Genomic DNA, 26,634 nt, shown 5'->3' with positions numbered 1-26,634 from the left:
GAAGAGGAAAACCCTTCCTTCTAGCCGTTACAAGTGAACTGCTTGTAAGCTGGAAACAAAAATTAAAACAACTCACATTTTGCAAACTCAGAACTAAATACAAACTGTGCACATATCAATTTTAACCCTGAGGAGATTTCAAGAGTCAAGAAAGCTCATAGTGTCTATGCCAGGCTCCAAAGTCAAGCTGAATATAAGACAGAAAAACAGTAATGGCTATTGCTTGGCTTAACTTGATTTCTCAGGCAAGGCATTCTCATGGATTCAATGTCATTTTTATATTGTCATGCTGTAACTTTAACTGAAGGATCCAATTTTCATTTAAAAAAAAACTTCCTAGAAGCAGTACTAACAGCCAAGGGATATGGTTTCCCAAAATGAAATACCTAAGAGCTTTCATGATCTAATTAAATTGACCTATTCAGAAAATGCCTTTTCACTAATTAAAGATTTCTCTATGTGTAGGCATTTATTGGCCCCCAAGTATTACTGAAAATATCTTTGTTTGCTTTAAAGGAGTTGATTACTAAAAGAAGAAACTGTTCTGGAAGATCATGACTAGATTTAACAGAGCATTTCAATTGCTATGTCTTAAAGACAGTCATGATTCTTTTGACATCATGACTGTTCTCCCTCATTCCTGCATTCTTCCCATTGTGTAAATCTAGAGAGACAGAAAAAAAGTAGCAATGAACCAGTGACATTAAAGATGACAATATGACAGATTTTTCCAACAGAAATGCAAATTTCCTTTCTGTGCTGAAACACCAGCAGCGAGTAATTACAGGAATCATAAATGTTGAATTTACAACATTTACAGAATGTTGTAATAGATCTATTCATCTATACCATTCTCCTTTACCCCTATATCCCATGCTTTTCTGTTTTGCCTGTCTTCCATTTAGTTCCATGTTTTAATTAATTTATATTTATTTTGAGATGACAGTCAAGCACTACACCAATTACTGACTACAGTAGGGTATTTGATAGCAACACTCTGAGTAATTTCACAACTAACCAAAAATGGCAGGATATCTCACTGGACTTCTGTTTGTCAGAAGCATAAGCAACAATCAACTGCAGGAAAAATTCGGTCACTCACTAAGGAGTAATTATCTCAAAACTTAAGAAAAGTACTAAACTTCAACATTGATACTTGAATGTCACAATCCTGTTACTTTTATATTAATCCAAAACACTGCCTATCTCTGTCATGTCTATCACTGTCTTTTCCCAAACCACATTTGAAGAAAATATGTTAAAATAAAATATTTTATAATACAGGGAATCTTCTAGGATGATTATTGCTGAATTTAATACTTGGAGCTCCAGCAGCAAAATTTTACAAGGCAAAGTAAATTTTTCTTACAGCATTTTGGGTGATTTTCCAATCCAGTAAAAAATAGGAGATTAATAGTACTGTGTGGAGCCATGTAAAATGCAAAACAACACTGTGCAATTTCTTCCAGAGAAGTATGGCAAAGCCTATAATTCCTAGATGTGACACACTAAATGTTACAAGATGAGGCTGACCCTAAGTATTTTAGCAATTAGAGTCACTACTGCAAACGATGCAGGGTCATTTGTGGGCTCAACTTCATTCAAAACAGACAAAACAAAACTTGACAACATTTATTTGTAATTGAAATAAAGCTTCTCAGACTAGCATGCTACTTTAACAATCAAGTACTGACTGATGGCAGAGGCCAGGCATTATGAGGGAGGAGGGTTTTTTAGTCTTCTCTTTAGGACTACTACAGTGAGAAGAAGAAAAAAAAATAAAAGCCTTACTCACAAATTATTTTTTTAGTAAGACAGGCAATGCCTTCTCTTCTAGAAGGTCGCTGATATAATGGAAAACAAATTACAATACATGCTCAAGGCATCACCTGGCACTGTCATTTTTGACAGTCTCATTTTCATCTTAAAGCTGAGAGCCTTGCAATTTTAAAGTCTTTCAAAAAATTATGCTTTTCGTTGTAATCTAGAAATAAAATACCTAAGCAAGGGATGAGGCTCAGATGCTGTGGTACGAAGCTACCAGAAGATTGGCTATGTTAACTAACATGTCACATTGAAAAATAAATTCCTCACTATTTAAGCAGCTTAACAAGTTACAGGCATGAAAAGCACATAATGCTAAAGCACTGCAGTTCTAAACACCTACATATCGTTTCAAAAATATAAAAGAAGGACAAACCTAAGCCCCAGACAACTGGCTATTTTCCAATTATTCTAGTAACTGAGCTACTAATCATGATTTTCAGCCACTATATTATGCTGTCCTAGCATATTTTCAAGAAAGTTGTAGCTTAGTGAGCTGTAATTCTTAGATATAAACATATAACATGAACTAATATAGGAGCTAGGAAATTCTTGTAACTTATGATATTAGGTAACAAGACTGTAAATTCATTAACTATTCGTCTGGAGATCTTAAGCTGGTCTGTTTTTCCTGCATGTACAGCAGCATGCCCAATTCCATTTAGGCATTACTTGTATCTTTTCCAGCCGAAATGATTCTCTGATTCTATGTGATGCTGCTTTCAGTAAGCATTAATACTGGCAACAGACTTGGGAACGCAGAAAAGCTGAGGTTAAAATTAAGCCACTTCATTGGAATCAAAGTAAGGAAATAAAACATAGCTGAATTTGTGAACTTTACAGGTCTGACTTTACTGCTAGGGGGTTTTATAGTAGAATTGCCTTTGGCTGGAATTTAGGAACTTGTCTGTAAATTACCTCCTCTCTTCCCTTACACCCCAATTTCACTCACAGAGAAATTTCCTATCTATATTAGCACCTACATCCACCTTTCACTACATCAGCAATCTCACATTTCTCTCCTAGAAAAGAGACACAGAGAAGTGTTCTTAACAGTTTTGTCCCAGTACCTATATTTAGAAACATGTTTGTAAAAGTTCAAAAGTTTGATTCCAACAGAAGACAGCAAAGAAGCTTCTAACACATCTCTAACATCCAAAAGCTAACTGAAGTAGGCTTTTCTCTTTCCTAAATTTACAGGCTGTGAGAAAATTATCATTAACCCAGGTAGCAAAATATAACAGAAGAATAAATTACAGTCATAGCTCAAGTTGGGATTGGGCTGAAATAACTATGCCAAAGGGAGTAGCTCTAATCTGAATCCAAAGGAAGTTTATGAAGAATGCCAGGAAGCATGTCAGTTACAGCAATTATGTATTTGCGATGGGAACTAATACTAGGACAGTTCAGTATGCCAGAAACTAGACAAAATTCATTTTTTGAATTACTGAGCAGACAGTAATCTGCAAAACTGATTAAGTGACCAAAATTCAGAGAAAAACCACATATTTTACTGCCGAATCTCTTCATCCATTTTTGTGTTGAATATTTTTTCAGACCTGTAGTTCAAAGAACTAATTGGAATTAATGCCAATTTTCAGTAAATCAAAGATAAGGGAACTTTATTTTTCATTAATGAAGTAACCATCAGAAAGATATTGTGCTATCTGTAAATACTTTGTTATCATAACATTCCTTGGGATATGTTTATGAAATCCTGAAAGTCAACAGGACATCAGCACCATCTTTTCAGCTTATACTGCTGTCAGTGGAAGGGACATCAACCTTATCTGTACATATTGTCATGAATATGAGAAGCAACAGTAATGAAGACACAAGCGTCAAGAGATAATAACAAACAAATGTGAGGAGAATGCACTACAACTATGGCAAAGATCAAGTACAGGAAAGCATGTGTGTGTTGAGAAAGGAAAGGTATTTTATTTCCTATCATAATGCAGTATTCAAGGTTCAAAGCGGTACACAGTTCTTCTCCTTGCTGAGACATGTTCTTCCACAAACACAGCTCAGATGCTCAAGTCACAATCCACACCACACATATCTTCCCTTTGTATCCCCAGAAAAATGCAAACAGTTCAATTCTACTATTAGGACTCATGCAGATTTTTCATTGCTTCCTTCTAAAAGTTGGGATAATAACACCAAATTTTAATCCTATACCTGCACTTTCACAATGAGGGGACAGAATTAAGAAAAAATAAAGTAGTGGCTCACAATGTTTGTACACTTCTGGGATTTGGGGATTTTGTTATTTTGAAGAAAAATGTGAGACCTTGTTTCCCAGAATCACTGCAAGACTTTCCCTAACAGACCTCATATTTCACACACTCAGCAGTCGAAAAAATTAACCAGAGAACTACTGGGGTAGGAGGGTGTGTGTGCATAACAAAAAAACCAAACAAACAAAAAGAAATTTGGATTTTATTAAGAAAACTCTTTACTTCCTCTCCTAGCCAGGACAGGGTTAATTTTTGCAGTAGCCAGGAGGAGGCATGGAAAGGACCCAGAGGTTATTCTATACCACCTCCCCATCCAGGAAAGGGGGAAAGGGGTCACTTCTGGATCGAGGAGCATGGTGGCATGGTCGGGTATTGCCGGGGGTTGCTGAGTTGTGAGCATTCCCATGCGAATCATTCGCCTCTCTCATATACTTTGTTATTAATATGGCTGCTCTTACTATTTGTTTTATTATTTTATTACTGTTTGCAGTAAATTGTTCTTGTTTCAGCTCATGATCTTTACCTTTTGTGCCTCCAATTCTCCTCTCCAGCTCGCTGCAGGAGGGAGAGGGAGTAGTGAGAGAGCAGCGTGTGGTTTGGAGTGTTACAGTGGGAACACTAAATTGGGAAATACTATTCCTAAACCACAACACCTCCCCACAGCAATTCCAATAAATTAGCACTTTTGTGTCAAAGATCTCCTAAGAAGAAGCCAATAACACTGACTTTCTGCTATTATTCTTAGGTCCAATATACAAAGATATCTGCTGGAAAAGCAAGATAAATATGGAAATCTTACTGTACAACCTATTTGTAGTTATATTCTAGAAGAAGGCAAACAATGGGTGCATATATTTGTCAATATCCCAGCAATTTTAATTGTTCAAAAAAAGCCTTTCCAGGACATGGAACTGACAGGCAGTGGGGATATAACACTACCACCCTGACTTCCGTTTCATGTTGAAACCTTCCCTTCCATGCAGCTTTTAATAAAACTCTGCATTTAATATTACATAGTAACACAGACCAATTTTTAAATCTTTCAAACCATGTTGTCACCTGTTACTTATACAGAAAACTTATGTTGTAATTCCTTCCCCTTTTCTAAATTCAGATACTTTTAAAACAGTAATGGATCTCCTGAATTTAATCATGTGTTCCACAATAAGACATTTTTTGCTTGAAGACTGGACAGCACAATCAAGACCATAGAAAAAGTTTATCACCAGGTGAATAGTTGAGGAACTTTCAATGGAGGAATATTCAGACTGAGGCACAAGGACTCAAGAACTATGCAGAGGTGTATCAGTACATTACAGGAAGCAAATATGAACTCACTAAGGTAAACAAGGAAACTAAATGTAGAACAGATAAAAATGAAAGAAAAATGGGAATGAGAAACGAAAAACAAATGAAAGACAGTTTAAAAACAGAATTATTTGAATTAATAAAATAGAAATCCATTTCATCTTCAAAATGTGTGAACATCAAGGAGGGACTGGCACTTTGCTATAACTATCAAAGGGAGTTAGTTTAGCTGGAGCCACAAGCACACCTACAGCCAAAAGTTAAGTAAATTTTACAGAAATAAAGAAGTCCAACTGCTCTGATTTTTTAGAACTAGCTCTTAATAGTTGAGTACTTCCTTTCACATGCTCAAAGAGATACTCCTAAAGAAGTGCAAATTCAAAGCACAAGATGTTATTTACAAAGTATAGGTGACACTCAGCCATAGGCTGCTCCAACAGCCCTGAGTCAAACACTGAATATCTCACAGAATTAATTCCATTACTTGTCATCCAAAGAACTTACAAAGGCTTTATCGAGAGAACTCCTTACTGTGCATTACAAAGTTCCTGTGCCATTACAATGTTTTTTTTCCAGCACAGAGTTGATACTATCTCAAGAATAGAGGCAATGTCTCACAAAAAAAAAAAAAAAACAAAAACCCAATGCAGTCCAAGTCCTTAATTAAAAGGAATGACTGAAACAGTGTTACAATCAGGCAATAAGCAATTTTCAGGACAAAGCCTTCCCATTCCTTTACCTAACCTACTGAAAGGAGGTGCTGATAAACTCACCGTCAGAGCCAGCAGTTTTCCATAAGTGAGGTGGGCTGGGATGTGGTCGCTCTTGGATCGCAGTGACTCCACATACCAGTGCTCTGCTTCAGGCAGCCGGCTCATTCTCATATAGGCTTCTCCTGCAGGGTCAAGCAAATGCTAGTGAGAATGCCACAAATTTCTCAAGATTTCCATAATTTGTTTATCACATAATTTTCTATGTTTTAAATGTGCAGAGATCTAGAAAAAGGCGAAGTGATTTGAACACTTGCAACCGCACACAAAAAACCTTGGAGAAACTTGAGCGAGGAGATTAAGTTAAGGCCTTATTAGGGCTGAAATAGCATAGCTGAGATGAAAACTATTGTTGGAAAAGAATTGCCAGAGAGAGCACCACCTGCAAAGCTTTAGTCAAAAGTCTCAAAGTAACAGAACTCTTACCTCATCTACTTTAGAAAAGCTACTTCTTTTCCATTGCTCTACATTGAAAAGCATGGAATAGCAGGGAGAACATGATAAATGTTTGCATTTAATCATAATAACAAGAACCAAAAACTAGGGTAGTATAAGAAAACAGTTCTGAAAGGATATTGATGGGAGGGGCAAGACATTAAAAAAACTAATCTCTGAATGCCGCTATATTTGGTCATCTACCACAACTTCTTTAAATTAAAACATAGCATCTATTAGTTTAAAATTGCTAATCTTATGAAGTCACATACAAAATGACTGAAACTGGACATTTTTCAAGGTGAAATCCTTTACAATGAGAAGCTGCGTCAAGTAATGTTGAAGAACAATATATGAATGGAATGTTATATGTTTTTTATATATATATTAGTGTTAGATAATTGTAATTATGAAGTCTCTGAGAAAGAGTTTTGCATACACAGCAAGAAAGTCTCTTTCTTCAAGAAGAAAACAAATTTCTCAAAGGTTGGAGACAGTCAATATGAAACAAGTATGTAGTGGTGAAGAATAACAGCTTTCAGATTAACTCTGCACTTACAGAGCTCTTTCACGAGGACTCTGGATATAAATGTGCCCTTTCCTGGGTCAATGACACCCTGAAAATGCCACTTGAAGATTCAGGATTTCATCATCCCAGCAGCTGGTCCATTCCTAATAAATGACTAAGTATCTTCGAAAACTTATGAAGACACAGGTTATCAAATGCTACTCCTGGAGGATCAAGAGACTACACCTGACCCAAGTAAAGATCAGCTAAGGCTGTCTCCAGGTGAGTTACAGCCTCCAGTTCTGCATTACATGGAAATTAATAATTGTGAAGGTACCAGGGAGACAGAAGAATCAAAGTTCTTTAATCAAGATTGAAGGCAACTACCACACTATCAAAACTTGGACAAAAAGATTCTCAAAGAGGAGAAATAACTCATAGCATGGGAGCTACTTTTATCTCTTTATCTTGAATATTTACAGAGGCTATGGAAGATTTTCTTCATAAAAGAAAATTGGATAAGGCCAAGTCAGATTTTTTTTTTTATGTCTTTGTCATCAGAGGAGAAGGATACCAGGCAAAACGTGGTATCACGTTTTGAATTTCAGGAGTTAGGGCATGGTGCATGCAAAATGATCAAAGTTCAGATCACAGATAAAATAAGCATGATGTAGAGACAGAAGGCATACTAAGCCAAGGTTAAGAGAAACCAACATGATTGTTAAGAACAAACAGACTTTTTTCAAACAAGCCTGCTGTATTTAGAGGCTTGCATCCCTGTCTGGGAAAAAAGTCTACTTGTTCTAAATCAAAGTTCTACATAGCATTTCGTACTCATGCACTGGTCTGGATATCCGATATCCAGAAGCACTTAGGTAATTCTGCTGCTGTTTAGGGCCAAAAAGACAGAACAATTCCCTGCAAAAAATCCCAGGCTAAATTAAAAAAAAAAGTCCAAACAGGTACGAAATCCCAAAAGAACATGAACATCACATTCAGTGACAGTAACATCATGTGATCTTTTCACTCTGTCAGCAGTCACAAGTAAGTGACACAACAATATACTTTATCTGCACAAAACAAGGTCATTAAGTGTAGAAAGGACGGAAGAAGCCAGAAGTCAAGCTTTATACTCCCCTCAAGTCCTCTGCCAAGCTGCATGCTTTAATGTAAAATGTTTAATTACTTGATTGCATACTATTTCTCCCAGAGGCCCCTGCTTCATTAGCATACAGGAAATGAGGAATCCATATTGTCCTTTTCTTTAAGTGGAAAATTCCACCCCAACCTGTTACAGCTTGGCAGAGTTTCAAGTAATTAACAACAAGACGCTTTAAGAGTAATGTAAGCAGCCATAAGTGATGGAACTATTATCTGTGGGTAGTAAAGGCTGAACGCACTGCCAAATATCAAATGGATCCAAGGTTCTTATCTATCTTTCATGATGGATTCTGATATAAGAAGAGATTTAAAACCTTGGAGTAAATGGAAATTCAATTTTTAATAGGTTTTAAGAGCTCAACGACTTCACAAACTAAACTCTTAAAACTTTGAGGACATTTCTGAGTGGGGGGGGGGGCGGGCGGGGGGGGGAACTAGAAACAAAGCTACAATATGTCAATCTAAATACCAAACTGTAAAGACAGAAACTGTATTTCCCTGAACTTCACAGATGAAAACTGGGAGGAGCTGTTGATGTCCCTGAAGGCAGGGAGGTTCTGCAGAGAGACCTCAACCAGAGAGATGAGAGATCACCAACCATATGAAGCTGACAAAAGACAAGCACCAGATTCTTCACCTGGGATGAGGCAGCCCTGGACGTGCAGACAGATCGGGGAGTGAAAGGCTGGAAATGCAGTGCTGCATAAAGGGTCCTGGCTGATGACACGTTGAACATGAGTCAGCAGTGCCCTGGCAGCCAGGAGGGCCAACCGTGTCCTGGGGACATCAGGCACAGCATGGCCAGCTGGGAAAGGGAGGGGATTGTCCCACTCTGCTCTGCACTGGGGCAGCCTCACCTTGAGTGCTGGGGACAGTTTTGGGTGCCATGATATAAGAAAGATCTTAACCTATTAGCGAGTGCCCAACAGAGGACAATCAGGATGGTGAAGGGCCTTGAGGGGAGGCCGTATGAGGAGCTGCTGAGGTCATCTGGACTGTTCAGCCAGGAGGAGACTGAGGGGAGACCTCATGGCAGTTATGACTTCATTTGGAGGGCAAAAGGAGGGGCAGGCACTGATCTCTTCTCTGTGGTACCCAGTGATGGGACCTGAGGGAATGGCCTGAAGCTGTGTCAGGGGTGGTTCAGGTTGGATATCAGGAAAAGGTTCTTCACCCAGGGGATGGCTGGGCACTGGAGCAGGCTCCCCAGGAAAGTGGTCACAGCACCAACCCTGACAGAGTTCCAGAAGAGTCTGAACAATACTCTCAGGCACATATTGTGACTTTTGGGGATAGTGCTGTGCAGGGCCAGGACTTAGACTTAATGATCCTTGCGGGTGACTTCCAACTCAGTTGATTGTGTGCTTCTGTGACTCTTTGCAGGTAATTCTCTATAGCTGAACATTTTTTTCTGAGGAACCGGTATCAAGAATTCCTATATTATAAGTAATTAGAACATAGATTGCTACAGAAGGAAGCACTGTTAGGGGGTCTGTTATAAATGCCATCTTGTAAATGAAGAAAAGAAAAAGTTGAAAATTGATAACGGCTCCTACCACTAGAATAGAATAGAATAGAATAGAATAGAATAGAATAGAATAGAATAGAATGCTATGGTCTACCATAGAATAGAATTCTATGGTCTGGAATGATCTTATAGATCATTCTATTCTCTAACGAAATAGAATCAAGCAACAGGTCACAGAACCATTAATTCACTGAAGTGAATTTATGAATTAGGCTGATGCAATTTAATAATACCTATGCCAACTTGAGATAAATTTCCATCAAAATGTCAGAGAAAACATGTATGGATTGATTGCTGTAATTCAGGATGCATTTGCCTGTCTGAGATTAAAATAAGAAAAATAATATTTGCCAATATTTACAATCATACATTGTTAAAAACTTGCAACACAAATGATTTAGGCGTTAGAAAGATAACAAGAGTGTCCATTGGCAGAAAATATGCAAACAAACGTGCAAGTAGATTACTATGTTTACTTTAACAATTACTTCTTTTGCAAAATCTTTCAAATCTCATGCTAAAATTCTGAAAGATCACACATGGACACTTTATTAATAAATCTTGTCAGATCTGTAAAGTCCAACAGAGGTAACAATGACAGAGAAAGAAATTCATGGCAGTGAAAACCTTAAGCTATAAATGTCCCTAATCAAACACACAGACATGCAGCATTGCCTGCACAATGAGTGGTGGTAATAAATTCAATCAATGACTGGAGTAAAATGAGACCAATCAGTATTTCAAAATTGTTTCCAGCTGCACAGGGGTTAGTTCAGTTAATATTTTCTGAGTTTTATGAACCCATTTCTTGTCTTATTCTACTAGAAAGCTCATAGATTATTTAACTATAATTCTCATTTACAAATGTAGCACAAGAAAAACATTAATATGCAACTGAAACACCATTTAAAGAAGTGCATACTAAGTTCATGGACATTTCTATTAATACTTTCAAAGAAATCAGAAACGGGATACCTTTTAGCTAGATTTTCACCACCAAAATTAAATCCCTATACTCAAGTGGATTTTATTTCCCACAAAGAAAGACTACTTGCAAAACTACCATTCACCAATAGGATTTTCCCATATTTCCTCAGAATATTTGGAATTTAAAAATAATACTTCAAAATAAAATTAAACAAAATCCCACAAAAATAATAAACTAGCCAAAAACTCACCACTAAAATCATACCAGGATATTAATTATATTTAAATATATTTGATTAACATAGCCTTAACAATAATTAACATATAATTAAAAATAACTAAAACTCCGTAACCACCATAATAAAAATTAAATATTTATATTAAATAATAATGCTAATAAAAGATTAGCTTGCTAGCAGCCATTTTCCCTAAAGGCTTATATTTTACTTGATAATTAAATGGAATGTGTTTGTAAAAAAAATAAATTTTAAAAAAGGACACAAGATTTTCCGACACATACCACATATTGTTAAAAAGCAAAATTAGGTAGCATTTATATGAATGTATGTTACATGGTTCTAGCTTAACATCTCATCTATTGATTTAATGATTTTTCTGTTTCAGATGCAATTAGTATACCAAGGCCATATCCTGGTAGAGAGCATGCCAGATTTACTAATCAGAAAGTTCAATAGAACTGTGGATGTAAAAGCACTGTACTTCCACAGATGTAAGGTACCCATACTGTCAGATTAAAAAAGTATGTCCCTCGAGTGGTCCCAAAAGAAATTGCTGAAAAGACAACTGAAAAATTATCTCCATAAAGGAGACAATGTAGGGTAAATCTGCCTTGCATCATCCTTATATATTCTAATTATCTGCCCCTCCAATTTCAGGGTAGTAAAACTGTAATATAGAAAACAAAATTTGACGTGGACAAGACACCACATATCAAAACACAAAGGAAGATAGAGATGCCCTTTGAAAATAAAAATCTCAAACATATACATTCCATCAGGAGTTAAATTTAATTTTTCCATAATTTCTTTTAATTGGGGGTATAAAAAATTGGACAATGATGGGGAAGTCTGTGTCTCTCTCTGTCACATTACCACAAAGAATCTGTGCCTTTGACAATGCAGCCATGCAGCTTTCTTGTGCAAATTAAGGCTGCAGATGTGCTTACCATAAAAATACACCTCTCTAGATATATGACTTCCCTCTTTCTTCCCTTTGGTACCAGTGCATAAAATAACATAATAAATCTGGAAGCACAGTTTGATGTTATACTATACTGATGTATACAGATCTACTGCAACAGATTAACAATTTTGGTTATAAATATGCAGCACATGCACATCTTCCCTGAAACAGCTGAACCATGTGAACATAGTGAGCATCAAGTTTGGCATAGACCAAGCATATTGTGGCTCAATTTTTTTCCTTTTACAGAATAATCTCCTTTAAGATTTCAAGGAATGTATTGTATTTTATCAGGGTTTTATGATGGATGGGAGTCAATCCACATTTACTTTGTCTGAACAAATTCTTATAGGCCTTAAGTAGCTGAAGCAAAGCCTTATCTGATTTAATTAGACCACTAAGCTACTTTTGAAGGAAAATACCTATAGTAGAAAACAGATCTAAATTAAGGACATCAAAATAACATCAGTTGCACCATGGAACAGCATGGACATTGCACAGCTGTTTCCTGCTGTACAAAGGCTTCCAGTGAAAGAAGTATACGACAAAAGTAGAGGCACGGAGCTCACACAAGATAGGTAATTTCATTTTCATGCCATTTCTAGGTTTCTTTAAAACTTTATTAATAGAACCACTTTCCATCAGAATCATGCCTAACTGGGATCCCTGTAGTGCATTTTCCATATTCGACTATATTTTTGGTCTGCAAATGTTATGATTACACTTATTTTCAGATTAAACCCTGCCCGTTTAAAATAAAAAAGCACTTCATTCTTAGAATCACCTTTTTCAGATTCCTACCTGAGAAAACTCAAGCATTTCACATTAAAATATATATCAATAGTCCAAAGAGCTAAAACTAAGAAAATCTGGGAACCTGGGGAAAAAAACCAAACAAACATGCTCTCAAACATTGAATTAATTACCATCTCCAGCAATCCACTGCTTCATACCCAGCTTGATTCCCTCAAAGCAAAGTCAAAAAACTAGGAGACACTGCAATCAGATTTAAGATTCATACTCAGAATCATAGAATCACAGAATCATTTAGGTTGAGAAAGACACCAATCATCAAAGTCCAATCTTTGACTGAACATTACATCAACTAGATCATTGCACCAAGTATCACAACCAGTCACTTCCTGAACACTTCCAAGGATGGTGACTCCACCACTTCCCCGGGTAGCCTGTTCCAATTCTTGACAACCTTTTCAGTGAATAAATTCTTCCTGATGTCCAGCCTCCCCTGGTACAGCTCATTCTTGTTTCCTCTTGTACTGCGGGTTGCCTGGCAGAAGAGACACACCTCCAGCTGGCTACAACAGGTAGCTGAAGACAGCAATAAAGTCTCTCCTGACTCTTCTCCAGGCTAAATATGCCCAGCTCCCTCAGCCATTTCTTGTAGGACTTGTGCTCCAGACTGTTCATCAGCTCCACTGCCCTTCTCTGGACATTCTCCAGCACCTCAATGCCTTCCTTTTAGCGATGGGCCCAGAACGGGACAGAGGATTCAAGGTGTGGCCTCACCAGTGCAGAGAACAGAGAGTCAATAACCTCCCTGATCTGGCTGGCCACACTATTTCTGATACAAGCCAACATGCCTGGGCACACATTGGCTCATTTGCAGCTGTTGCTGACCAACACCCCCAGGTCCCTTTTCTCGGGGCTGCTTTCCAGCCATTGTTCCCCCCTGCCTGTGGTAGTTGTGACCCAAATACAGGACCCAGCAATTCACCTTACTGAATCTCATACAATTGGCCTTGAGCTATTACCAATCCAGCCTGTTCAGGTCCCTCTGCAAAGCCTTACTGCTCTGCAGCAGATCAATACCCCCAACACAACTTCGTGTCATCTACTGAGGGTGCACTCAATCCCCTCATCCAGATCATCAGTAAAGATATTAAACAGGACTGGCCCTAATACTGAGCCCTGTGGAACATCACCAGGGCCTGGCTGCCAGCTGGATGCAGCACTTAGCTACTTAGCTTTGGACACCAGATATAAACTACCACAGTCTGCAAAGTCTCAGAGGGGGAAGGGCTAAAGTATCAGAATGAGAGTGGGAAGGGGGAGAGGAGGAAGCCCAGCATTTTATTCCCATCACCATTGGAGAGGACACCATTCTTCTTTCCATGGAATATGTAATAAAATGTACATATGGAAGAAAAAAATCCTTTTTCCATCCAAGCTAGTTTTAAAAGAAAAAAAAGACTTGTAATGTACACTTAGTAAGAAATTACTAGTAAAACTTCATGAGATGCATAGGAAGCATGCTGATTACTAATGCTTAGATAAGTGCAGGTACCATACTCTGCATAAATTATGATGTGGGGTATGTATTTCACAGCTTAATCATCTTTGGATCTTATAAATTAAGTGTTACACAGTAAAACTATACCAAAGTGTTTCCTGAGTTCTAAATGCTATTTCAAAATAATTCAATAAGAAAGCATCTAATGGGAGCAAGGGGCAAATGGGACAGGAGCCTTAACAATATTAACAGGTTTGTAGAAGCAGCCACATCCACCCAAAAGCATAATCAAGTAAAGTGATAGCTATGTTATAATCATCAACACCGAAAGCCTCTCTGCATGCTAAGCCTTTGTACTTATGATACAAAACTCTGCACCAGATGTAAAATCTGGCTCCCCTTTTCTCAACTGTACATTTGTGTATGATTTGTTTTCTGTCCATGTGCAATCCAGCAGATTCGCAAGGAGAAATTGAAACTTTGTGCATCATGAACTGTACTCACTCCTGCATTGTTAGCTTTTTTGTGACTTGCATTTCTCAAAAAAAAAAATTGTAAGGCTTTACCTGAAGTGCATTTGAAAATAGACATTGAGATGTTAGTTAGCAAGGGCAGATGAAGTATCACCAAGATATTTGTCTTTATGGCAGTATCTTCCCAATCTAAACCTGAACAATGCCACCCCACCATCTTTCTTGTTACTGTTTGGTATTAAAATAAAGCCTCCATGGTCCACTTCACACCACTTAACTGTCAGGAGTATGAATTACTGTAGCAGGTGGGCTAGTGTGGTTTTAAAAGCAATGTAATACAATCAACTGCACAATATCAGATTTCAAGAAACGCAAAAGACATCTAGAGCAGAGGCTGATCCTTAAGCAATCCTAATATTGGCATTAAAGTGTTCAAGATCCCACAGGGACTTTGACCTCAGGCTTTAATTGAAACTTTAAACAAAATATATTACCTATTTAATACAGCTGAGCTGGACTCTGGCCTTTGTAGCGCAAGTTGCCATGCCAAGCAAATTAATCTGTGTAACCTGAGCATGTACTTTTTAATTTACATCAAAGCAATATGGTATACAGAAAATAAATACCAAGCCAACCTTATACAGCTAGTTGAATAATTATTTTGATTCTAGTTTTAAAGTTTCAATTTTTAGTTGTTTTGGGTTCTCCTAAAGAAAAAAAATGAAAAGGTTTTGTTTCTTGGTACAAAGCCAGAGAAACATATGGTTTCCTTAGCTGAGTTGTTGCACACCTGGCAAAATAAATCACAGCAACAGGAGACCAAAATCTTCCCTGCAACTTTTTCATATGCACAAACTTAGAACATCTGAACCTGGTATTACAGTCCTGTCTTTTGCACCATGAAAAAAAAGCAAAGTCAAATGGATGCCTGCTTCTTGAGCCCCAATACTTCTTTTTCCCATTAGGAGGCAAGTTACAGAGTGTTTTAAAGGATGAGAGTCTGTCAAGAAGACTGACACACCAGAGGAATGAGTCACTGGGCCTGTCAGAGCAAAGGGCCAATAGAAGCAAGTACAGGAAAAAAAGTGTAACACAAACAGGGAAAGCAGGTGGTGCAAAGGCTTAGCACTGCTGGAGTGTTAATGCTACTGCAGTCAGAGTGCTGGAGTTCAAACCTGATTCAGTTTAAACAGTTCATCTCCTGTTTATTCTCTTTCAAGTAGGTCATGTACATCATACAGGAGAAAAAAAACTTTCCCAAAAATGTTCAATTACATGAATGAGTACTTATTAAAAATTAGAGGAAGCACTGTTTCCTTATATGACATGCCAATATGTAGCAATATATGTGCCACTCAACCAAGCAAAGAGATTTCCAGAGACTCAGAATACAGTCATGACAGTAACAGTCATAGCAGAAAATCCTCAAACTGTGACTATTCTTGGATTTCATGATAAGCTGTGAAGACTTTTTCCACATTTAAGGAGATGGGGAAGAAAACTTCCTTCTGCTACTTCCCAAGCAGATGGGGAGTGCTCCCCAGTTTCTCCCTCTTCCTCCCCAGCAATGAGCATACACGGAGTGGGGACAGCTCGTCAGGTTTATGCAGTTGCAAGTGCACAAGACAGGACTGGCCTATTTCAGTTCCTCTAGTCTCCCTTTTAAAGGCAAGAAGTGGGCAGACAAGTTTATGTAATGCTGTTTATCAAAGAAAGTGTTATAGGGAATGTGTTTATAATTTTGTCTTGAACATGGAAACAGAAATAAACACTCCAGACAGCCCTCTGATACTCAGTGACACCATATGAGCTGCAAAGCGGATGCACTCCTGATAATGGATGCAGTTGCCTTGTTCTCCTGTCACACACAAAGCAAAGAGATGACTGAAAAGGTATCTAGGATTTATCTCACCCAAATCAAGCTACTAAGTCTAAGTCAGTCATCTCAGCTCTTTTTAAAGGAGAAGTATGATTGCAGGGATTATGTGTATAATCTTAAATAGATGTCTAAATCAGAAGGGCTTCATTACTCCCCAGAGGTACAGTTGTCTTTCCACACTATAAAGAAGCATAGCTACCTAGCTCTGTCTTGTCATCTCAGGTAGGAGAGGTTAAATGCATCCATGTAGGCTTTCGTAGACACATCCAGGACAGCTTTGAACAAGTCAGTCTGAGTCCTGCTCATATAGCTGCATTGCATTCTATTCAAGTCACTGCCCAACTTTGTGTAGCCTCCTGAATTGCCTTTGCAGCATAACCTACAAGCAACACTTCAGCAACCACTGTGAAGCAAGTTCTGTCTTCCCTGCAAAAGCTGCCATCACAACAGCAACCAAAATACAAATATGAGCTATGTTAATGCTAAGTTGAAAATCTCAGAGCTCCACAAGGAGCTAAGGTACACTCAGCTGACCGTGTCTTGTTATGCCACCAGGACATCCATGAAGTGCTGGCAGCAGCTTAAAGGAAGCAGAAGCCAGAGTATGGGCTAGGGAGAGAAGGGAGGAAGTATAGCAGGAGCCAGCCTGGGCAAAGGACCGAGCTAGTCTTTGTGGTTTTGTGAGTTAAAAAATGCAAACCCTAGGAACAGAGTGAACATGGACATCACAGACCATGCTTACAAAGGAAATTGAGAAAAGCCTCCTGAACCTAAAAAAACAACCAAAAAAAGGAAAAATCTGGAGAAACTTATAGGTCATAGTGGTTTTAAGGGTAGCTTCTATTCATTGGAAAAGAAAAAGGGTAGCACAAGCCTGCTTTGCAATAGGACAAGCATTACATGCTAGAAACAGCACTGATTTATGTGTTCCAATTTTGTATTCTGAGGAACACTTTTATCAGAATTATGAAAAACATATCTACACTAAAGAGGGCAGTCAAACTTCAGAGAATTTGCTGAAGTACTGCAGTATTTCAGCAGTCAGTATAGGACACCAATAGTAAGCAGAGGTTTAATTCACACAGCGGTGACTGCGGATACCACCACCAAATTGATCAGCAAATGCTGATAAATAAAACTGATAAAACAATAATTTCACTAAGACTGGCAATGAACAAAAGTATATGTAATAATCAATTTGTGTAATTTATGGATTTTAGCCATTGGCACCAATCTGGTAAAGCTTAGTGTTCAGGGAGAAGTAACTCTCCATTGAACTGTATGAACTGCTAAGAAAGTGTTTAGACTGACATTAGATACTTTGTCACTGTGGCAAGAGAACTGCTTAATCTAGCATTTACATTTTTCAAACATACAGCATCAGTTACAACTACAATTTTTTTTTTTTTTTGTGCCCTAGTAATTGTGAGGTACTAATCAAAGGTGCCTTTTCTGAATAAGTAGTCAAGAACTGTCTAAAAGCAATTGGTATCAACCAACACATTCCCTTGCATACGAAGCATTGATGGGGGGAACCACATCAAATCCCATATGTTTCCTGTTGATCCTAATTGTTTCCAGAGATAGTTTTAATTGCTCTACTTTCACCTACTTCAAAGTAAAGATTCTTACATTGTTTTCAATCCCAAACAAGAGAGTACTGGGCCAAACACAGAGAGTGCTTAGCAGAAACACATGAGCTTTGAGAGAGAATTCCACTTACAAGCATCTTTGGAACAATAAGAACCAGCCCTCTTGTTTTTAGATCTGAGTACTATAAGTAATAATTCATATTATCTTTTTTCTTTTATCTGTTTAATGTATCCCACATAAAAATGTGATGAAGAATATGAGAAACTGAGGTTAAACAATAAACACCTCACAGATAAACAAGAAACACCTCACAGATAAATTGACAGTTTTTTGCAGTACTCAAAGGACTTCTAAAATTTTGAAGGACAGATAGCTCATCCTGGAAGAAAAATAAGAAGAATTCTCTCATTGATGTAGGCATCTAAACTATAGTATATCAGCTGGAAATAACTTTTTGGCACGACCTAAAAAAAACCTACAACTATTTCTGTGGATCTGTTTGAACACCTTGTTGGTTTACAAAGCATTTCAATATCTAAGACCCATACACACGTGGGCACATGGGGCCTCCAAAGTAGTGTATGAGAGATTCTGGAGACCAAGAAAAACACAAAGCCAGGCATTCTAAATGTAGAACTGCTACACTGACACTCCTAAGGGCATCCAGTGTCTAACAGTCTCATCATTTATTGTACCTTATCCAGCACTGCAGTTGCTGGCATTTAAGCTCTGAACCTAGTTTGGCTTGTACTGAAGGTAATTATTTTTGGGTTTTATTAGCTCATTAATTTGAGCACCATTTGCCTGGATAAGGTCTTTTGTTTCACCCTAACTCCTCAAATATCATTCTGAAGCAGTAACAATGCACTAACTTACCCATCATGTTATATAGGCTCTGTGGTGCAAACTGCCTCGGCATTTTCTGTATTGCTTCTTTGTAAACTGTAAGGGCCTCCTGAAAAGAAACACACAGTGGGAAAACACCAACTTAAAAAGCATCCTTTCATATATAAAGTAAAACCAAACTACCTTCCTTCCCCAAATGAAAGATGCAGGGAAAACACATCAGCATCAAAAATGCCACAGAAAGTACAAAATTTCTCCTTTTTTTACCTGAATTTTACCAAATTCAGTGAAGCTTATAGACAAGAGATCAAGCTAGTTCCAATATTGCAACTTTTTTACAGGCAAAACTAAGAAGGACTTTTTTTTATACCTCTTAATGACTGATGAGTTTATAAACATAAAATTCAATAGGCTGGGGAAGCATATGGGGTATTATTGATCTGCAGACATAGGATATTCTGATGATTAACTACGCTAAGTGACCTAAAAATAAAGAAATCATTGTCTACTGCCAAATAATAACAAAGCATAACCCTTGCAACTGAAGCCTGCTCCACAGAACAGATGAGATGCACTATGAAGTCAAGAAACCCAAAACTGGAATCACTTTTCAAATATGCTGTTCCTTGAATTACCATTCATTCCCCACTTTGGATGCTGGCTGGTCAGTCTGTTAGCTCTGCATCAAACACTCACAGCTTACAAAGGCTGCAAGAAAGCAGCCAGGAAGAAATCTGAAGTTTTATATTCCTGAAAGCTCTTGTATCTTGCAGGTATTGAACTTCAACTCTACACTCTATCAGCTGTGCAGACAACATGCTGCTGGTCTCTTCTCTGTATAGATGCATTAGCTGTCTGTATTTTAACCAATTAGTAACTCCATCTGACAGAGCTGGATGCAGCAGACAGATGACAGGGAATCTGTCCAGCTTCTGCATGCCTGATCTTAAACAGCTGACATAACTGTCATGGTCAAGAACACTTTACATGGATCAAAACCACTCACAACTCCTGTTCTGAAGTATGCCTGACAATGCCAAGAGAGAATTAATTTCTTTCAAGTACTGCTAAAGGTCAAACCTCAAGTGAATGTCCAGTTTCAGTTAAGTTCATCAGGGAAAATGGAGAGGAATCACAACAGTCACAGTTGCATGTCTAAATGAGATGGGATGGCTTGGGTGCAGTTTATTGTTACATTAAAAATATCCAACCCACTTTAGCAAAAAGCATTACTGAGGTCAAGTTATCTGAAAATAACACACAGTGGGATGTTTTTAATCACTGTTAAATTATTTCAACTCAGTCTTTTTTTTAGAGACCTAAATGCAAGCATAATTGCACTTTTCCAGCTAAAGATGGACTTACTATGTTTTGAATTATAATGCCTCTACACTTTAGGTTGACTGGCCTTTAATCAGGTTTAATCAGGCTTTATCCTTGCATACCAGCTACAGGGTACAAAGCCAAAACCAATGAACTAACACATATCAGATGTGAGCACTGCTAATGTTGACTCTGATGTGAGAACATCACACTGCTAATTAATAGCATTACACCAGTGGCTGTAGAGAACAAATATTCTCTGTAGACAATGCTAATCTTGATCTGGTGAAATTCAAGCAATTAATGTATGTGATATATTTTGAAAGTCTCAGTAGAAGCAGTATGTATTATTTGTATATCAAAGTTTTACATTTTATCAAATGTATTATATACAAATCTGGAGTCTTACCTCATAGTGTCCTTGTTCATGAAAAAGTTTTCCTAAGTTATAAAGACAGCTGGTAACAGAGCTTTTGTGAGCATGAGGATCTTTCAGATTTTCATCAGGGATCTCTGAACACCTCACAAAAGTCCTCCTGGCTTCCTCTGTCTTCCCTTGGTTCATCAGGATGATACCAGTATTTAAATAAGCAGCTGTGAAGAGGGAAAAATGCTATATTTAAATGGAGTTCTATTATGCTTTGTCTACTGTTTTAATTCTTAGTAGTATCTGGTAGAGATCCCGTGGTTATCTAATTTGGTTTTTGAATAACACAGATCACTCATTGGTGTGAGTGTGAACATGTAACATTTGTGAATATATAAAAGGTAGAAGCTCAGAGACAAGGAAAGAAGAAGGTGACTATAAAGTAAGGAGGGAAGGAATCACTGGTAGGCAGAGTGTTCCATTTAGTTCCTCTTTTTAGGACTGTATAAAGCATATAGCACCATGGTTTGAAGTGTTACAAAAAATACACATATACATAAAAAACATATACATACAGAGACAATTAATACCGAAGGTACAAAATTCTCAGCCATCTCAAATAGCACCACTTAATTTTGGAATCTGTTACTGGCAACACCTGAACATTATTCACCATTTTTCCCAGGCAAGAAAGAAAAAATATTTATGTTATTCACTCATATAAATATCAGGGACTGGCTGTAAGAAACAGAAAACAGGAGCCTGAAAACTTGAGCAGTAGTATCTCTGACTCAACACCCCAGATCAGAAGCATTTTAAGTTCTAGTAGTGCTGCTGAGTGTTAATATAGAGTGTTAATATATCATCTGCTTCTTACTTGTACCACATTAAATATAGTTGTTTACTAATAAACACTTGTTATCAAGGGCACAATTTCACCTTTGGCTTTCTGACTTAAATGCTTCTGAAAAAAAAAAGAAAGCGTTATTAAAGAGGAGGAAAATTTTCTATGAAAGCTATAGTCAATATTATACAAGCTTGTAGAGTCAAAATACTTACAAGCTAGTGTGGGTCTGCTACCAATTGCCAGTTTATAGTAATGCAATGCCTCTGAAAACCTGCTGTTTTCCTGAAGTAGTAATCCTCTGTATAAGGGGGAAAAAAGGAAAAAAAAAAAGAAAAAGAAAAGAGTGAGTGAGGTGTGAGGTTACTACAAAGAGTAGTACTACAAAGAGTAACTTGAAAACAAATACTGAAAACAAAACTTGGGTAACAAAGTAAAATATGCTTACTGGTCTTTCAGAGATACAAGCACTCACTAACAGTTCCATGTGAGAGTTATTCCATGTATAAAGATGAATTCCTAGACACCAAGTGCATCCATATGGCTTTAACAAAGCAGATGTTAAACAGAATAATTTTGGCTTTCTTGGAAGCCAGGAGATTCATTTACTCAGTCGAGAAAATGTTAGCCTGCAAGACTTTTTAAAGTGGATAGAATGTGGTGGAGGTATTTGTAAGTCATTAATGATTAGTCAGGCATCTTGTCTTGACCTGAAATAAGCAGTTCTTTTCCAAATGCATGATACAGTTAAGCACCCAGCCCTTCATTGCTACATTAAGGACTCCCCTTGTTGAGCAATTTCACTAGATTATTCACTATACAGCTCAGCACCTGCAATAGTTCTGTTTTTTCCTGTCTTCTTTATACTCTGAACAAATTTACTAACTGAAGAAGTATTAAAAATTATACTGAATATTTCCAGTTTCATAATAGATAGGCTTTAATTTATCTTTTTAAGATAAACATCCTTGTGAATTATGATTTATACCAGCTACCCACAAATTTCTGAGAAGTTGTCTGGACATCAATGACATGAATGAACACTGTATGCTTAAATGAAGGCCCAAAGCTATACAGTTTTCCAAAGTTTCAGAAGACTGAAAAAGAGCATATACAAATATATTAAAACCAGAATTATTTAAAAATCAGTCATTTCGGAATGGAGACTCAGACATCAGTATCCAGGGGTAAACATCCCTTGTCATCTAACTCAAAATATCCAGGAAAACACAGCTTAACACAGCTCTTCCTCTAAGGTGGAAGTGGAAGCATATTTATTTGTAGTTTCCCTAAGCTACAGCAATTTTCTTTTCTTCCTCTATGCTTTTATCTGCTGATAGCTCTTTGAACTGCAAAGAGCTTGGAATTATTTTATCCCCAGTCTCAAATCAGAGATTTTATTTCCCTTTAACATCTCAGGAAAACTTTTTTAATTAAACCAGTGAACTTCAAGGGATGAAAAGAGAAGGGAGCTTAAGTAGCCACCATCTATGTTGTTTCCTTCTTGTCACTGGGTTAGGATTTAACAGAATTGAGAAATATATCCTCTTTTTCTTCTATACTTCCTTTTCTTCTATACTGTCCTATCAGTATCACAAGAGCTCACTTTGAAACTGTTTCCCAATTAACTTCAGATTAGGTAGCAAGTAATTTTTAATATTAACAGAAGTTACATGTAGTAGGTACTTGCAGTAAAGTAAGAAATGAAGGAATATATTCAGGATATTTTTTGGAATGATACCAATGTTTGTAACTACTGTCAAGTATCTTGCAAATGGCAAGAGTATAATCATCAGGACAGAAAAAACATTTTCTGAATTTTCTAGAAGCTGAATTTTGTTTATTGTAAACATTTTTATACACTTACTTCAAGGAAGATTGATTATGGTATTTTCATCCTGTTTGCTACTGATAGCAGAAGAATTAACAGAAAAAAATGAGATGCATTGTCTGACATTTAAGCTGCTTCTTAATTTTTTAAAAAGCAAAAACATTCTCACATACACTTTTGAAACAATTTATCTAAGAAATTCCATTCTTATTTTAATTCTGGATAAATAATGTAACATAGTGAGAGAAGTAATACAGCAATTGGTCAACTTCACCAAAACAAATTACTTTGGTAAGTGTACAACACTTGTGGTTTTGTGATTAAAAGAACTTTTATTTGCAATTATTACAAATTAATATTTTGCATTCACTACATGCTCTAATATTGACACTTTTGATTTATGACTTGAAACTTTGAGGCGGGTTTTTTTTTTAAATTTCTCTTCCAAAAGATGTTTTTCTTTTAAAAGCTGTTCCATTAACTGTCAGTCTGTCAGCATGTGTCTCTCTCTCTCTCTCCTCTCTCTCATATATATAACCAAAGCAGCTCAACTGAGTGCTGAATTCCACCTAATAATTAGTGTTTTATTCGTATTTGTTATGAGGTTGGGAGAAGAAAGAGAAGAATATAATCTTACCAAGGCATGAAACTGCCTTGTGAAATTGGTCCTGACTGATCACTAGTTTTCATGTAGCTTCTGGCAGTACAAACATTATTAGATTTATGAGTGTACAGTCTAGTTTGAGGTTAAACTAAGTCAGGAAAAAGCTGACTTCTCTAGATGCAGTGGAAGAACATCCCTGAGCTGCAGTTCACACCCTGCAGGCACTGCAGATTCCAGTATCTCACCCTCCCCATGGCCAGGGCACTTGGCTGTATAAGCAAGCATCCACTACAGCCAGGAGCAGATCTGTTCCTGAAATGCCTTTAGCTTCTTTGCTTGAATGTCAAATGATAACTCCTCCTCAGAGATTTTTGGCAAAGGGGAGAAGGAGCAGAAAGACAACAAAGACATCAATACAGTGAGAAGCATTGGACATAAGCCAGAGGTGTAGCAGAGCAACTGAGACATGTTGAGTATGTACCTAACTTTTGTGGTTACAAAGACAGAAAGCCTTCCTTTTTCCTTATTCAAGGATGAACAAAAGAAAGGACATCCTTGAAGTAAGCATACTTGATTCAAAAGAGTAAGTTCCAGTGATAAACTTGGATGAAGACCTTAAAGCCTTTCTGACCCCTTTAACTTTCTACAGTTACTAAAAATGCCAAATTAACTGAATAAAAAAGCCTAACCACCAAAATGCCCCCACAAAAAAAAAAAAAAAAAAAAAACAAAAAAACCAAAAACAACCAAAATGCAGGAACAGCTGCTTCAAGTTGATACTTCCAAAACTTCTTATTCTCTTCAGCTCACCTTCCCAGTTGTAAGGCAGACAAATGAAGATGTTAAATGAAATATGCAAGTTCTGTGCAAAGACAGTTCACTGACAGAACTGGAAAAATGTGGCTTCTATAGTTCAGTAAGACAAGTACTGGGAAAGAATAAGTGAACATGAGGAAGATGATCTTCACTGCGCAGGTGACCACACACCGGAGCAGATTGTTCACAGACGGTTGTGGAGTCTCCCTCACTGGAGATATTTAGAAATTGTATGGACACAATCCTGTGCCATGTGCACTGGGAGGAACAGGGAGGTTGGACCAGATGACCCACTGTGGTCCCTTCCAGTGAAATACATAAAGATAAAAGTATTTGGAAAAGAAAAAGCTACTTAAAAAGTAGGACACGCAGTGGACAGTTTTAAACTGTTCATGAATTAATTTAGGATTAATTAGGAGACAAGTTCAAACTATAATAAATAGCAAGATTCTGGAACTTTACAACAGGATTTTTTTTTTTGCTTGCATTACTTCCAGATACTTTTACATGGAGTGTTAATCATTTATGAAATGAAGGATATGTGCTGACTGCTTGCAGGTGTAGCAAACTTCTCCAAGTGACTTAGGAAGTGGCTCAGAATCCTGTTTTTTAAATAGGAGGAAAAATAAAAGAAAAAAATGAAGACCACATTCTGACTATCTGGAAATGATGCACATCATTTCTGTAGACAGAATTGCTCATTTAGTTGATGCAGGAAAACACCTCCCCCCAAATGAATTGTTTGCAACCTTCCTGAATTCTTTAGCTGCCAACTTTTACCTATCTTGCTTCACCAACAATGAAAAATCTTCCTGTCTTCCTACTCTGCTTTGGCTTTGACCAAAAGTCACTAAATATTAATGGCCCAAAAATGTTTTCAGAGACCAGAAGGCAGTCACAGAATATAAATAAGCAGTAGATGGCCTATGTTCTTTTACAAATTTCATAAGAATTTCTTCCTGTTGGTAGTCCTACTCTAGTCAGCTGGTCTGCTTATAAAGCAAACTACTCAGTGACTAAAACCAGCATAAATTGGCCAAGTACGATACAGAGAAACTGAAACTGTCAAAGTAAACATGTGTAAGTGAAGTATTTATAACATTTTCAACCCAGGTACAACACTGAAACAGTTTAATCAATTTTGTTTACTGGTTTATAACAACTAATACAGGGCCTGTTAGCTATTACTTTGCCATGACTGCAGTCCTTCCGTGCCTCAAGCTACATTCATCCCATTGATTTCAGGTGGGATTATCTACAAAAGACTATATCTACCTAAATGCTGCACTGGCAAACAAAGAAAGGAATGAAAGAAAATCCTCTGTTATTCCCTACACAGATGTGTCTCCCGTCACACAGCAAGAGTGGATCTACTTTGCCTAAGGCAACTCTTTCACTGTCATTTGCAAGACTAGTGGGTAGAAAGGTAGGTATGTGTGCTACCACAAAACATATTTTTTTAATCAATAAGAACCCAAACATACAGAGAATAACCATTTCCTTTGCAGAACTCACTAAGTAATCTATCACTCCCCTACTAAAAAAGCCCCCAAAACAAAGCTAAACATTCACCCCCAAAACAACCTCTAATCTTTCAGACAGCACAGTAAAACTGTTATGTTCTCCCAGATCTGGGGCAGACCTTCCCAAATGCAATGCAAATTGGTCAGCAAATATTGTCCCATTTTTTTTCTGTTACTGGTACAGTTTGGTTGGGAATACTACCCTTTCAGGACAACATCAACTTGCACAACCCCTATTACCTTGACAGAGGAGAGGCCACTATGAGGAAGAGGAATAGCACTGCTCCTGTGTTTCTCACTCCCCTGGACAATGGGCCATGCTGTGCTGCGGCTGCAGTCCTCAAACCAGATGCCCATTCCCTTTCATGCGCCCCAGCAGT

The 26,634-nt window shown here is 37.5% G+C and overlaps 1 protein-coding gene across 1 annotated transcript in view; it reads right to left on the bottom strand.

The window, feature by feature from the left end:
• TMTC2 (transmembrane O-mannosyltransferase targeting cadherins 2) overlaps nucleotides 1-26,634 on the bottom strand; it is a 234,217-nt gene that overhangs the window by 51,581 nt on the left and 156,002 nt on the right. The window contains exons 5-8 of the mRNA XM_036401042.2: nucleotides 21,696-21,781; nucleotides 20,679-20,863; nucleotides 18,977-19,055; nucleotides 6,146-6,267 (exon numbers count right to left, since the gene is read on the bottom strand). Coding sequence (XP_036256935.1) covers nucleotides 6,146-6,267; nucleotides 18,977-19,055; nucleotides 20,679-20,863; nucleotides 21,696-21,781 — 472 coding nt within the window. The remainder of the gene's footprint in view (nucleotides 1-6,145; nucleotides 6,268-18,976; nucleotides 19,056-20,678; nucleotides 20,864-21,695; nucleotides 21,782-26,634) is intronic.

Source organism: Molothrus ater, chromosome 5, assembly GCF_012460135.2.
Source record: "Molothrus ater isolate BHLD 08-10-18 breed brown headed cowbird chromosome 5, BPBGC_Mater_1.1, whole genome shotgun sequence".
NCBI classification, from domain to species: domain Eukaryota; kingdom Metazoa; phylum Chordata; class Aves; order Passeriformes; family Icteridae; genus Molothrus; species Molothrus ater.
The sequence above is the reverse complement of the archived record's forward strand: the minus strand, read 5'-3'. Positions and strand labels throughout refer to the sequence as shown.